This window comes from Felis catus, chromosome C2, assembly GCF_018350175.1.
Source record: "Felis catus isolate Fca126 chromosome C2, F.catus_Fca126_mat1.0, whole genome shotgun sequence".
NCBI lineage: Eukaryota > Metazoa > Chordata > Mammalia > Carnivora > Felidae > Felis > Felis catus.
In genome coordinates, this window is record NC_058376.1 from 2,763,838 (window position 1) to 2,779,817 (window position 15,980).

Sequence of the window (15,980 nt, forward strand, 5' to 3'; positions counted from 1 at the left end):
CAGCATCCTGTCCTCTCAGCTTGTGTAATTTCTCACTTGTCCTGGCTTACCTGCCTGTTTTGGGGGAAGACCCTTTTTTAACTCCAGATCTGGAAACTTCCTATATCTGGGAGCCAGACGCACCGGCGGCTGCTGGGCCTCTCGGGTGCTTTGTTCTGTTCCAGCAGGATGGCCGGACTGCCGTTTGCTGTAGTGGTGTATCTCGTGAGCCTTGGCATCTGGGCCTCCGAGGGGATCGCCTTCCTGCTGCCCCAGCCAGGACCGCCTTCCCTGTGGGTGTTTCTCGAGTCCTCACACGGCAGCCTCTCAGCCCCTCAGCCCAGGCCGGCCCTCCACCAGGCTCCGTCAGCCAAGGCGGGGGAGGTCAGCGCTCCCAGCTGCCGGCAAGCCGCAGGGGCTCCCGCCCACCTCTTCTCCAGCACTGCCGTTATCACCTGGCCGTCCGTGCGGGCCGGGCCAGCAGCCCCCGTTGCCACCGGCGCCAGCTCTCGTCCTCCGCCTCCAGCCTCAGGTCACGCAGGCATGCGCCCGGCACCTGGCGCACTCTGCCGTGGGCGGCTTGTACCCGGACCTCGGGGCCGCACAGGCCAACGTGCACAGCGCTGGCACTCGGCCTGCTGTGGTGGACGCTGAGCCTCTCCTGGTTGGGTCTTGTCCCTCCCCACTGCTGTGGCGTGACACGGGTGTTGTCGTTGTTCTTGACACTCGAGAGCTGGACCGGCAAAATTTTTGTTTCGTGTGGGGGATCTGGATTTCAGGCATCAGAGTCACTTGGGCCTTTCTAAGTACCTTCTATTTCTTTTGTACTTAATTTTCTCAGTAACTGATTGTCATTGCCTTTCATTGTGGTTTTACCAATCCTATCAAATAGACCATGCGAGGCCTTTTAGCATCTTGTCGTACCTGCTACTTAGGGCCACTGTGCGGGTTTGCTGGAGGCCCCGGGTTCAAGGTGGCTCCCCAGCTGGCGAAAGGGGACCTCAGGCAGGGCAAGCTATTGGAGGTTGCAGGGGTGGGGGGACTTCTCCACATTCCCGAACAAAGACCACTGGTTCTCAGCGGAACACCATCCCCAGGTTTGGGGTTCATCTGCATGCTCCAGGAAGGGGGTGTGGTTACTCGGTTCCAGCCATAGGTCGTCGACACAGCATGTTCCACAGTTCAGGGCCCCGGGGAGCATACGGTGTTTACGGTCAGAGAAGGCTGGAGAGGACAGAAGCTCCGCAAAGGTGTTTTTCGCCCAGGCACATGGAGGCACGATTACAGAAGCACCTTTGCAGTAGGGGATGTACTTGGCCCTGCTACTTGAAGTTGTTTGTTGGTCCACTTGACGGCTTCCCAGATGTCATCAGCAGGGTTTAGTCAGTGAGAAGTCTTGTACCTGCAGTCTCCCAGGTGCAGAGATTTCCTCTGGTGCAGAACCAGCTTGTGAGTTCTGCAGAAAACCAGTTCATAGCTTATGGCCAAACTAGCATTATTATGTTTTGGAACGGATGCAGTCTTGCGTGGTCATAGCTACATTTGCAGAGCTGAGCCTCCTTGAGTGATGATTCCCCATCCTAAGGACCATTGGGCTGATTTTTCCCGTGGAATCCCAGTTTCCAAAGAGGAGAGAACTTGGAAGGTGAGAACCCAGACTGTACTTTATAAAGATGATTCTAGAAGCATTTCCCCCAAATGTCATAGTGGCCGTGTTTTAGGACTACACTTAGGACTCTAAGCTTGGAGAGGGAACTCTGCAGGCACCACAGTGCACTCAGTGGATGCATTGCTCATCTCTCCTCCCTTTGCTGGAAACTTCTGGGCGCCACAGACCGTGCTTCAGCTCTGTATTCCCAAGGCCTGATACACAGAAGGTACTCAGTAAATGATGCTAAATGAGCAAAGGAGGCAGACATTCACTTTCTAGGGTCTGGTTATACCTGTTTGTTGTTAAAGTCGTACAGAGTGTAACCATGCATTTGGGTGAGCTGAAACCTTCACATACGGAACAGCTTAATTCCAGTTGAAAAGAAATCCTCAAACATGATTGTGTTTTCTTAATTGTTACCAAACTTTATTAATCCTAAGTAGTAGGAAAGCTATTGTTGTTATTTTGTTTAGTGTTTATTTTTATTTTTGAGACAGGAACAGAACATGAGCAAGGGAGGGACAGAGAGGGAGACACAGAATCCGAAGCAGTGTCCAGGCTCTGAGCCGTCAGCACAGAGCCCGACGTGAGGCTCGAACCCACAAATCGAGAGATCGTGACCTGAGCCGAAGTCGAGACGCTCAACCGACTGAGTCACCCAGGTGCCCTGGGAATTTATTATTAAGGACATTACAGGATATTTCTAGGATGTTGGTTAATGGTTAAATATTTTGAAGAGGGACATATGTTTGAGGACAAAATCTTAGGTTATGTTCAAATTCCTTAGAGTTGGCAGCATTTCCAGATATTAACAAAGGTCAACAAAGCTTCTAAAATGTTTCTAACATTTGGGGCCTGGGAGCTACTATATTTTATTTTTCAGGCGGTAGAGCTTGCAGCCACAAAATGTTTAACACTCAGTGAAGTAGTCAAATACTAAGTTTTCAATTGGTAGGTGGTAGTTTGAATATAACCTTGATTTTTCTTAAAGGCATTTTAAGGGTTTCAGCCTACCCAGTTTGATCATTCTATGTACACTTTTTAAAAAAATAAAAAAATCTATATTTGGCATTTTCATTAAGAAAAAAGCAAATAATGTAATACACATATGGGCAAAAGAGATCATCAGGCAGTTCACAAAGGAAACACTGGCAAGCTTCATAAATATGGAAAAAGATTCTTGGCTTCAATCATAATGCAAATTATTACCATTATGAGATAACTTCATTCTATCTCATTGAAAAAAATGAGTGTCTGACAGTTAAGAGCTGTGGAGAGATGTGAGGCCTGAGAATGCTTACACCTGTCCGCTGCTGATGGGAGGGAGACGAAGGCAGGTGGGCAGCATCTGTTGAGGTTAATATGCTTATGCCTGGAACAGGTAATCCCCTTTTGCGCACATACTCCAGAAAAAGTTTTAGCTGTAAACACTAGGACACTAGTGCAGAAATGTCATGGCATCTGCATTTGTAATAGCACGTACTAGGAATTATCTAAACCTTTGTCAGCCACAGAATAGATAGAGTGTGATTGATTCACGTGAAAATACTATTCAAGTCAATGTGGACAAACATCTCACTGTGGTGTGGAATATTACGGTACGGTATGCTGCCACCGATACAGACACGGAAGATGGGATTGTCGGGCTCTGCACGTGTGCTGTGAAAATGTCTAAAAGTGCGTGGCTGTGTCATGGGACAAATGGAGGTAAGGTATGCATTTAGACAGAGTTCACAAAGGGGATTTGACTATGGTGATAAGATTTTTTTTTCTTAACCAGGGAGGTGGGTATTGTATCGTTCTTTCTATCTTTTCTGGGCCTTTAATGCTACACAGTAGGTAAAAATTAATCTGTAGACATTTGGTTAGGGTTACATACGCTGATTTGTAGGTTCTAACTTGATAAGGGGGCGCAGAATCTAAAACAAGCAGATTATGTATTTAATTACTGTATTTATTGGAAAAAAGAAACAACCAAACACTCCTAAAATGTGTATGGAACCACAAAAGACCCCGACTAGCCACAGTGACCTTGAAGAAGGAAAGCAAAGCTGGAGGCATCGCATTTCCAGGTTTCAAGTTATATTACAAAGCTGTAGTTATCAACGCAATATGGTACTGGCACAAACACACGTAGATCAATGGAACAGAAATGAACCTGCAACTATATGGTCAATTAATCTTTGACGGAGCAGGAAAGAATATCCAATGGAAAAAAAAGACAGTCTCTTCAGTAAATGGTGTTGGGAAAACTAGACAGCGACATGCAAAAGAATGAAACTGGACCACTTTCTTACACCAGACACAAAATAAATTAAAAATGGATGAAAGATCTAAATGTGAGACAGGAAACCATCAAAATCCCAGAGGAGAATGCAGTCAGTGAGGTCTTTGACATCAGTGGTAGCAACTACTTTCTAGATATCTCACCAGAGGCAAGGGAAACAAAAGCAAAAGTAAACTATTGGGACTTTGTCAAGATGAAAATCTTCTGCACAGCAAAGGAAACCAACAAAACTAAAAGGCAACCTGCTGAATGGGAGAAGATCTTTGCAAATGACATGTCTGATAAAGGGTTAGTATCCAAAATATAAAAAGAACTAATAGAACTTACCACCCCAAAAACAATCCAATTAAAAAATGGGCAGAAGACACGAACAGGTGTTTCTCCAAAGAAGACATCCAGATGGCCAACAGACACATGAATAGATGCTCAGTGTCACTCATCATCAGGGAAATGGAAACCAAAACCACAGTGAGCTACCACCTTACACCTGTCAGAATGGCGAAAATCAACAACACAGGAAACAAGTATTGTCAAGGAAGTGGGGAAAAGGGAAGCCTTGTGTTGTGCCCTGTTGGTGGAAATGCAAACTGGTGTAGCCACTCTGGAAAACAGTATGGGGTTCCCTGAAAAAGTTAAAAATAGAACTACCCTATGATCCAGCAATTGTATTACTGGGTATTTACCCAAAGGATACAGAAATACTGATTCAAAGGGGTACATGCATCTCAACGTCTATAGCAGCATTATTTACAATAGCCAGACTATGAAAGCAGCCCAAATGTCCACTGATGAATGAATAAAAATGTGGTGTGTGTGTGTGTATGTGTGTGTGTGTGTGTGTGTGTGTGTGTGTGTGTGTAATGGAATATAATTCAGCCTTAAAGAGTGAAATCTTGCCATTTGCAACAACATGGTTGGATCTAGAGAGTATTATGCTAAGTGAAATAAGTCAGAGAAAGACAAATACCATATCTCACTTATAGGTATGGAATTTAAGCAACAAAAGCAGCACAGGGGAAAAGAAGAGAGGCAAAGAAAGAAACAGCCTCTTAATTGTAGACAGCACACTGCTGGTCACCAGAGGGGAGGTGGGGATGGGTGAGCTAGGTGATGGGACTTAAGGGGGGCACTTGTGATGAGCACCAGGCGATGTATGGAGGTGTCGAATCACTATATCGTACGCTTGAAACTAATACTACACTGCATGTTAACTGGGATTTGAGTAAAAGCTTAAAAAATATTTACTAGGACAGGTACTTGCTCCTACAGTTGGCCCATGGCAAATGCTCAGTGAGATTTCAAAAAATATGTATATGTTGGTGGGCCTCCATCTGCCAGTTTCTGTGCGTTGTTTCGTCTGAAGTATGGTGGTAAGGCTCTGCCGTTTGCCTCTCTCGGTTAATATGTGCGGGCTTTTATAAGCATTTTCTTGCTCATTGTTCCCTAGCTTTACTTGGCGGTGCTAATTTGGCTACTTTTGGTTTTAGTCCAGATGACCAGTCGGGGCTTTTGTTTCCTGTGGTTATGCCTTTTTGTTTATTTCTGTCGTTGGCTTGTTTTGAAGGGTTGGGTGTCTCTGTTCTTTGTTACTTCCAGTTGTCATTTCTTTTAAGACGAGTAAAGTAATCCAGGAGTGTCACCTTTACTTGTAATGACTCAGCCTGTCCGTCAGACTGTCAGGAGGGCTTCCTGACTTCTTATCAGGCCGATCTGTGCAGCCCGGCCTGGGGAAGCTGGGTGGAAAGAGTGGGTTCGCCAGTGTCTCTCTCGTAGCCTGGGTTTCAGTCCTCTCTCTGTCGATATCAGATGTGTCCGCGGTTCCCAGCCTTTGGAGCCTTCGCATCTGTTTGTAACAAATCTTCTGCTTAGCTTCGTGGAAGGAAGCAGAATCCGCCTACCTTTTTTGTCACTGGAGGGAAGTCGGACTCCTGGTACTGCAGCAGTTTGGGAGATGACGTTTACTTTTAATCCCTCGGTGCCAGAAGAGTCGATGGTGCAGTTTCTCCTGACTTTGCAGTTGGAAACTTGATACGCGATTTACAAAATATTTGTGGTTAGAATAGGAATCTTGGAACAGAAGGTTTTCTGGGTTTGCTGTTTGCTGAGTCCTGTGTGACCTTGGAGAAGTCTCTGGTCTTCTGTGAGATACAGCCTGGCAATGACATGAGATCACTGCGATCACATTTGTTCCCATCTTAGTTGCCTCCGGATGGCTGATTTTGACCAAATACGAATTTTAAAGGTATTTATCAATTTTGTGAGTCGTTTTTGCCACCTTAAATGGCAGTCAGTGGAGCGTTTCAGCTGGCTGTATTTCCTGGGTTTGCCCTGTATTCCAGCTTTCACTCACGTGCCGATTCTGCCTTTTAAGGTTTAAAGATTAGCTAGCTTAAAAAAAAAAATAAAAAAGATTAGCTAGCTTATTTTCATTCTCTAAGGCAGGGGTCACAAACTTTATCTGTAAAGGGCCAGAGAGAAAGTACTTTAGGCTTTGCGGGCCACATGGCCTCTGTAGCAGTGACTCGGCCGTGCTGTTGTAGCATATGGAAACGCGGGGACAGTACGTGTAATTTGGAGGAATTCCGACTACCTGTGTCGGTGATCTGAGGAAAGAACTTCTCTCTTCTTAGATTCCTGGGTTGGAGGCCTCAGAAAGTTCTAGTTAAAGTGCTGAATTTTCCTCATGAATACGACATTTGGACCGCTCTTAGTAACTCATTAAATAGATTACTAATGAATAGGTTTTGGGTACTGCAAACATTCTCGGGAAACCTTGAAAGGATTTGCAAGTTTGGCTCCTTTTGTGGCCCGTGAGAAGGCAAAGGATCATCATCTGAGAACTGGGCATCACTGCCCTGGAGGGCGCTAGTCTAGCGTTGTCTTCTTGAACTTGGTAGCATTACTTTGACTTTGCAAACACCCATGGGAATACGGGGAGAGAACGCCTTGTCTCTCTGCGTGCTTTGCCCTGCTGGGGCTCTCAGTCGCTGGGGGTTGGTGCCCTTTCCATATTCAAACTGAGTGCTTACAGGCCCTGCAGCAGGCTGTGTGGCTGCAAAAATGAATAAGCCACGGAGCTTAGAAACCAACTATTTTAACAGAAAACCGTAGTAAACATTTCTGTGGCGTGCATGTGAGCGTGTACCACAGTTGATTTAATTAGTCCCTTGTTAATGGACCGAATCGCTATTATTGATTTTCTTTTGCTTCAGGCTCCAATGTGTCTTGGCATGACACTGTTACTGATCCCTTCTTCATTTAAAATGTTGACGTATTGCTTATTACGGAGTTTTTGCAGTGGTTTTGATTTTTTAAAAGTTTGCCGTACAGTACATTAAAAAAAAATCTTGTTTACTGACCGTTTTGGCACCCCTTGCATTTGCACCCAAAGAAATAAATGCCTTCTCTCTGCACCCTAGCGGGCCCTGCCGGGTAAATCTTCCAGCGTCTGCTGGACTTGGCAGGTTGTCTTTGTGGACTCTGGGTTCTGTTATCTCTTCCTGAAGGGGAAGAGTTTGTCCTAACAGGCGGTTAGCTTTACCTGACTCTTAAACTCCGGCTCCCCTGAGGTGATCAACACACTCTGGGCCCTGTCCTTGGTTTTCCAGCCCCTACTGCTCACGGGGCCTCTTCGGGGCTGCCTTGTGGAGGCGCCGTCTGTCCGTGCAGGCTGGGCCGGGGCCACGGAGGTTTTGCCCTGCACTGTAGTGCTCCCGGGTGGCGTCCCGGGCCGAGTCCCCGCCTGCCTACGCTCCCTCCTCCCCGCCTGTGCTCTGCTTGCCGTGGCTCCTTTAACTCCTTCTCTCTCTCTGTGTGGGGCCTCTCCTTACCAGCCTTGCCACCGCCTCAGTTTCCCTTGAGTTTCACCATTTGATTGTTACCCTTTCACTTTTTGTAAGTTCTACGTCCTCCTTTGAATGGGCTGGCCACTTGTAATACTCCGTAGCTCCTTTATCTCGTTTCTTAAATTTATTTTTGTATTTTTCTTAATATTTATTTTTATTTCTGAGAGAGAATGTGTGCAAGTGGGGGAGGGGCAGAGAGAGAGAGGGGACAGAGGATCTGAAGCAGGCTCCGTGCAGACTGCAGAGAGCCCGATGTGGGGCTCGAACTCACAAACCGTTGGATCGTGACCTGGGCCGAAGTCGGACGCTCAACCGATTGAGCCCCCCCAGGCGCCCCTCTTTTTGTATTCTCTGTACCTACTAAATATACCCATTTTCTGTTCTGTGGTTGACACTTCCAGGGTGTGCCAGTTCTCTTTGTAGAAAAATTCTGAGACTCATTGGTTCTTCGTGCTCTTACTTGTGACATCTCGTTTCTCATGGCTTTTGTGATTTTTGTTATGGACTCACATTTGTTGGTACTGTATTTGGGGCAGTTCTTCGAAGATCGGGTTGAGGGTTCTGTCCCGGCTCTCCTTTGTCTTAAAATTATTGGCTTGTGGATTTTCAGGCCATCCACAAAGTGTGGATTCATGCCCAGCTTGACAGCTCACTCTCCCTGGTTTTCCGCAAGGCTCTGTGATCTGAGTCCCTGTCTCACGTGGGTCTGAGACCTTTCCTTCTGTCCTGCTGCCCATAGCCACTCCGCTGCACCATAGCTGTGTGCTTCTGGAATCTGTCGTCATGCCTCCCTGAATTTGCACTCTCACCGAGTTCCTGGCCAGGGGTATTTTCCCTTTACTTCTTGCAAGCTCATCCATTCTTTCAGGGGCTTGCAAAATCTTTGTGTAGCTTGTTCTTTTCTTTTCTTTTCTTTTCTTTTCTTTTCTTTTCTTTTCTTTTCTTTTCTTTTCTTTTCTTTTCTTTCCTTTTCAATTGCTTTGCAATGTGAGGTTTTGGGATCTCTGTATTCTGCAGTATTACTAGACATATGTCTGGCAGTTTTCCAGTTTTCATTAGACTCTAACTTAGCAGTTGTGGTCAGTTCTTATGATAGCTTCTAAGATCCTGATTAACTCTGGATACTGTCTTGTCGGTGTTAGAAATGGGGTTATGGCATTCTTCATCCCTCATGCTGTGGATTAAACACATTTGTATGGCCTGAGTGGGCTACCCAGACATCTGGATAATTTCCATCGAATGAGAAGATAGGATTCAATTGTAAGCAGCTGAATTGAACTGTTAGAACACAGTATGCTTGTGAATTGAGGGTTGCCTGTGTGTAAATGCAGGACTGGTAATAAGAGATGACTGCATAAATCTGGTCTTGAGGTTTCCTGTGGGACCCTCTCTGCAGTCGTGTCCCTTGATTAGGTGCACTTTGCGAAGGTGGTTTTATGTGGCCCTGTTGCCGGAGCTTCCCATTTTCCTGTAGCGTCCTGGAGGCCTACACCCCGTTTCCGGCCCCTGTCACCCGGCCTGTTGAGTGGGACCCCTGCGGTGTTCACCAGCAGGTGTGCTGGGGGCGAGACTCCACGTGGGGCGTCAACTCAACCTGCCTTCTTTACATTTCAGGTTACTGCTGATGTCCCTGTACAACGTGAGCATCAACCTGAAAGGCCTGAAGTACATCAGCGAGAGCCCGGGCTTCATCCCGCTGCTTTGGTGGCTTCTGAGCGGTGAGGAGAGAGGGCTCCCCCCGTGGGTCTTCTCGTCCAGCCTGGGCGCCGGCGCCTCTGTGGCTGGAGGAAGCTGTAAGGTTGGGATGGCGGGCCCAAGGGTATTCGCATTTTTTCAAAGAAAGCTTTCAAACTATAGAGCTCAGTGGGGTGCTAGGTTATTTCTGGTTCTGCTTCTGGAATATTGCTCTCAGTTATGATTCTGTGACACAAAGAAAAATGATCTTCTAGAACAGCTGGCAAGGGGCGTTCACCCATCCCTTTCTCTGCGGGCAGTACAGCACTGGGTGTGTCGTCTGCGGCTCCGAATGTCAGGGAAAGAACGTGGGGAAAAAGACATCAGGGAGATTGCAGCCCTGGAGTTACATATGTAGTATGTGTATGTGGGGTTGTTATTTTCTTTGAAATAAAAGCTCTGTCTACTGTCTTTGTGTAGTTAACCTTCGGTGTTATATTAGTTTCCGCTGTATAATACAGCGATTCAACATTTCTCTGTGTTACTCACTGCTCCTCATGATAAATGTATTCTGGATTCCCTTCATCTATCTTCCCCCCCCCCCCCCCCACCAACCTCCCCTCGGGTGACCACCAGTTTGTTCTCTATAGTTAGGAGTCTGTTTCTTGGTTTGTCCCTATTTTTCCCCTTTGTTTGTTTGTTCCTTAAATTCCACTTAATTGTGAGTGAAATCATATGATACTTGTCTTTCTTGGACTGGCTTATTTCACATACAATTATACTCTCTGGATCCAGTCATATCATTGCAAATGGCAAGATTTTATTCCTTTTTATGACTGAGTAGTATTCCATTATACGTATGCCACATCTTCTTTATCTACTCATCAATAGATGAGACCGCTCGGGCTGCTCCTATAATTTGGCTACTACAGATAACGCTGCAGTTTACGTAGGGGTGCATATATGCTTTCGCTAGTGGGATTAGCGATTTCATACTCTTCGGGTAAATAACCAGTAGTGTGATTACTGGGTCATAGGTAGATCTGCTTTTAACTTCTTGAGGAGCCACCGTACTATTTTCCAGAGTGGCTGCACCAGTTTGCATTCCCACCAATAAATAGTACATGAGAGTTCTCCTTTCTCCACATCCTCGCCAACAGCTCTTATTTTTGATTTTAGCCATTCTGACAGGTGAGAGGTGGGATCTCACTGGGGCTTTGATTTTCATTTTCCTGGTGATGAGTGACATTGAGCATCTTTTCGTGTACCTGTTAACTATCTGTATGTCTTCTTTGGAGAAATGCCTGTTCCTGTCTTCTGCCTATTTTTAAATTGAAGTATTTCTTTTTTGGGGTGTTGAGTTTTATAAGTTCTATTGTGTATTTTTGATACTTGCCCTTTATCAGACATGTCACTTGCGAATGTCTTCTCCTGTTCTGTAGGTTACTTTTTTATTTTATTGGTTTTGTTTGCTGTGCAGAAGCTTTTTATTTTGATGAAGTCCCAACAGTTTATTTTTGCTTTTGTTTCTCTTGCCTCAGGAGACGCATCTAGAAAAATGTTGTGGCCAACGTCTGACCACCAAGTTAACAAAATTTTGTCCCAATCTGTTCATCATAACTTTTATTTTATTTATTTATTTTTAACATTTATTTTGAGAGTGCGCATGTGCATGCACCCAAGTGGGAGTGGGGGGGGGGGGAGAGGGAGAGAGAGAGAGAGAGAGAGAGGGAGACAGAGAATCCTAAGCAGGCTCCAACACTGTCAGCACAGAGCCTGACATGGGGCTCAATCTCACGCAGTGTGAGATCATGACCTGAGCTGAAATCAAGAGTCAGACACCTAACCAACTGAGCCATCCAGGCGCCACCATCATAACTTTTAACACTGTGTGTTTAGTAGGTACGTATTTCACTCAAGTGTGCAAAAATAGACTTTCCTTATTTTTTTATAACTTAGGTCAATCTCCCCTGGAGCTTCAGTTCCACTTGCTGGTGAATGCTGATTTTTTGTAACAGCAGTTTGGAGGTATAATTGACATGCAATAAACACACGTTTAAGGCAATCAATGGATAAGTTTTGATGTAAATATGCACCTGTCACCACAATAAAGATAGTGAAGGTGGCCATCACCCCCAAAAGGTACCTTGTACCACTTGGTGGTCCCTCCCTCCCATCCCTCTGCTCCTGTCTTCCCACTCATTCACCACCTTTTTGCACTATAAATTAGTTTTCATTTTCCACGAGTTTATATTCCTGGATTCCTGCATCTTGTATTCTGTTTTGCCTGGCTTCTCTCATTCAATATGATTATTTTGAGATCCGTCCGTGTTGTTATTGTGGACTGATAATTGGCTGCTTTTTATCGCTAAATAGTGCCCTGTGATGTGGGTGCACTGCAGTTGCTTTATTTATTCAGGTGTTGATAGACATTTGGGTTGTCTCTAGGTTTCGGCTATTATAAATAAAACTGTTGTGAACATTCTAGTATGTCTTTGCATGGATATATGTTTTCATTTCTTTTGGGTAAATACCTAGGAGTGGAACGTCTAGGTGTATGGTAAGTGTATGCTACCATTTTGCACACCCTCCAGCAGTATGTCAACTGCTGCGTAACCTTGTCAGTGCTCGCTGGTCTCTCTGTTTAACTTTAGACTTTAGATAGTGACACCTCACTGTGGTCTTAATTTGCACTTCTGTTATGACTAATGATGTTGAACACCTTTTCATGTACTAATTTCCCATCCATGTATCTTCTCTGATAAGGTATCGTTTCATATCTTTTGCCCATTAAAAAAAAATTGGGTTGTTTTGATTGAGTATCGAGAGTTCATTGTATATTCTAGATGCAAATCCTTTGTTCAGTACGTGGTTTGCAAATATTTTCTCCCAGTCTGTGGCTTGTCTTTTCATTTTCTTTAAAGCATTTTCAAAGAATGGAAGTTCTTAATTTTGATGAAGTTTAACTTGTTCTTTTTCTTTTATGAATTGTGCTTTTGGTGTATTAATGTTTTATTTATTTTTGAGAGAGCATAAGCAGGGGAAGGGTAGAGAGAGGGGGACAGAGGATCTGAAGCAGGCTCTGCATTGACAGCAGCAAACCCAATGTGGGGGGCTTGAACTCATGAACTGCGAGATCATGATCCGAGCTGAAGTTGGATGCTCGACTGACTGAGCCACCCAGGTGCCCCTAAATTTGTTTTCTTTTAATAGTTCTAAAGTTTTGAGTTTTATAGATTTAGGTCTGTGATCCATTTTGGAATAATACTTGCGTGTGGCAGGAAGTGAGAATCCCAGTTCTTGTTTTCTGTACGGCTGCTTGGTTGGTATAATGCCATTTGTTGTGAAGGCCACTTTCTCCACCAGATTGCCTCTGAACCTTTGTTGAAAATCACATGACAGTGTATGTGAGAGCGTGGTTTTGGACTTACTATTCTGTTCCGTGGATCCATTTTTGTCTTTATGCCAGTATCATACTCTACAATAAATCTTACATCAGGTAATGTAAGTCCTCCAACACTGTTCTGATTTTTCAAAGTTTTTTTTTTCGTTATTTCTAAGTTCTTTGTGTTTCCAGATAATTTGAGAAATCAGCATGTCACTTTCTACCAAAAACAAATCCTATTGAGATTTTTATCGGGGTTGTGCTGAATTGACATTTCATTTGGGGAGAATTAGCATTTTAGCAATATTGAGCCTTCCAGTCCATGAACATAGTATAGATGTCCATTTATTTAGTTTTGTTGGAAACAGGGAACTCTCATGTTTCTTTATATCTTAAGAATAGAGGAACTGACCTCCTTTGTTCCTAGCTGTTTTTGCAAGGATGCTTGCATAGTGAGCACCCTTAGTAGGTAGAGATGCTGTCTATCTCCAGAGCAAAGGGTGGGCTTGTTTACAAGCATGCAGTAAGGGTAATGCTTCCCTCTAGGGCAAAGGTCAGGTAGGCTTACTGCCCATTATGAAAGATCTGGGGTTCCTCCTGTGTAAGGCAACCCATGGCCTGTTCATGGCGCTGTAGAATTGGGTCTCGCTGAACTGGCCCAAGTGTGGATGTGACGGTTGCTGGTGAGTAGTGCAGTCCTTTATCTTGGACTCAGGAGTTTCGAGTCTCTCCTTCTAGCACCCATGAAACTACAACCTGCTGAGCCGTTAGCTGACAAGTAGGATAAAACACCAGACTTCCATAGTCTCAAGGGCTGTGTTTTGTACAGCGTGATAACTCCCAGCCCCCAGGGTTGGATGCTCGACCAGACAGCTTTTACTCTCTTGAGAGTGTGAACTAAGGGCTTTGGACTCCAGCATGTGTCCTGGACCTGACCTATCAGGTGCCCATCCAGGCCAGTTGTCATGGGCACATCATGCCCACGATGCCAGTTGGAGGGGGAGGAGGTGGTGACAGGGAGACAATAACTAGATACTTTTTGAGTGGCAGTCACTGTTGTAAATGCTTTACATATATTCACAGAGTTCATTCTCTAAATGCCATTAGAAGGCAAATACTGTAACTTCTCTTTTATAGATGAGGCAACTAAAGGCACATAAAGGCGAAGTGACTTGCTCAAGGTTGTATAGCCGCTGAGTGGAAAGCCTACAGGTGGGCTCCAGACCCCATCTCTTGGCCTCCATGTTGGACTGCTGCTTTGCAGAAGCACCTCAGACGTGGCAGCCTAGTTCTGGGTGCCTCCCTGCCTTTACCTGCCTGTAAGCTGGCTGGGCTTGGCCTTGGACACGGGGGGTCCTGCAACCATATGCTCCTCTCTTTTTAAGCTAGCACCTTCTGTCCACTGTTTACTTTCTTATCAAAGGAGGGCCTGAAACGTTCTACAGGGTCCTGTTTCGCTATGGTACTCCAGAAATTGTCTGCAGCTGAGAGGGAATTGTTGGGTCTGACTTCAATTTATACAGCTCTCTAGGCATGAGCAGTCTGAGTGGCCCTGGCGCTCACTGGACACGGTGCTCTTTGACCCGAATGGACTGTTCTGCTTAAACTTTGGATTGTGTCCAGTAGGGGACCGTGGTGAAGTTGCCTTAATGCCACTTTTCCCCACTGTGGCATCAGTCTTTCTTGTCCGTGAAGACAACTGTTCTTTTGACACAGTGGACACAACCCAAACCCTAATAAATCTTTTACAAGGTCATTTTGCCTGGTATCTTTAGAGCTGTTATCACAGTCAAACAAAGGCAAGGTCTAGTAAACCCAGGACGTTTGACCCTCGAATTATTTGTGGCATTACTTCAGCTTAAAAATTGAAATTTGTTGGGGTGCCTGGGTGGCTCAGTCGGTTGAGTGTCCAACTTCGGCTCAGGTCGTGATCTCACGGTTTGTGGGTTCAAGTCCCACATTGGACTCTGTGCTGACAGCTCGGAGCCTGGAACCCGCTTTGGATTCTGTGTCCCCCACCCCTCTCTGCCCCGCCCCTGCTGGTGGTGCTCTGTCTCTCTCAAAAATAAACAAACATTAAAAACATTTTTTAAAAACCTTGAAATTTGTTATAGAATCTGGTGCATATGATAGGAAGGTGAATATATTTTCTATTCTGTATTTTATTATAGAATAGGAAAATAGGAACAAAAATAGTTCCCTGAAAAGTAATCCATGCTTCTTGGTGCTCAGTGGATTTAGTGTGACTGTCAGAGCTCTAGGCTCTTGTAACTGCTTAGAGCTAGGACAGAACTTGAAAACCGGTGTGTTCTATCCCTTTGCTTTTAGGTAGATCTGCTCTGTGAAAATATACCAGACAAATAAGAGTCTGTTGTAGTTTTTAGAAGATCTAGGAAAATAGATTTCATTACTTCTCTTAATAATAGGGTCCTGCTTTTATCAGCTCTCCTGTTGGGAGATTTGATGTATTTTGAAGAATGTCGACTTGGGATGCATTTGATTAGAATTGCAGCTTTTGCACTTGGGAATTCACCTCACCTTTTAGAATCCCGCTCTTCTGTTCTGCAAAATGGAGATTCCTACCTCAAGAGTCTTAATGTGTATTAAAATGCAGCAGCGCCAGGGCCAACACCTAACAGAGTCGGTGTGAAATACGTTGTGCCGCAGGTAAGTCTTTTGTGCTGCAGCGAAAGCTCACTTCCTTTTATTTCCTTTGACCCAAAGGTAGCAGGTCGCTAGCACGTGTCTGGACTTTCCAACCCAGAGTATAGAACCGGTTGCTGTGAATCACCCCTCACCAAACAACCTCGTTTCCTTTAACATCTGTCGGATTGCATTTTCCTTCCCTCTGTGCGCCTCTGTGACTGGCTTTTCCCCATGCCGTCTCTACATTCTCAACATTCCTCTTAAGCTGCAGAGCTGGCATGGAGAGCTAGTAAACGGCTGGTGAGGACAGAATGTATCGGGATGATGACCACAGGTTATGTCACCGTGAGCGCAGACTAGTATCTTGGTCACGCTTGTAACTCTTCTACGCTATGTTTCCTGGCCGTGTGTACGATGTTGAATAGGAAGGCACTTGCCTCTGTCTTACATTTATTTAGTGTGTGTAAGCAGTGCGAGACCAAGTGTGTAAGCAGTGCGAGACCAAGTTTGTAT

The 15,980-nt window shown here is 45.1% G+C and overlaps 1 protein-coding gene across 9 annotated transcripts in view; it reads left to right on the forward strand.

Annotated features, from left to right (window-relative positions):
• The window catches only part of HSF2BP (heat shock transcription factor 2 binding protein), a 101,734-nt gene that overhangs the window by 42,066 nt on the left and 43,688 nt on the right, over nt 1–15,980 (forward strand). For 7 of the 9 annotated variants that reach the window (XM_045036535.1, XM_045036530.1, XM_003991360.5 and 4 more), the window contains one exon: nt 9,377–9,480. In XM_045036535.1, the coding sequence (XP_044892470.1) occupies nt 9,377–9,480 (104 nt within the window). Of the gene's footprint in view, nt 1–9,376; nt 9,481–9,711; nt 9,908–11,395; nt 12,257–15,980 lie in introns of those variants that run through there. The other 2 variants (XM_019839318.3, XM_019839316.3) reach the window with 2 other exon arrangements.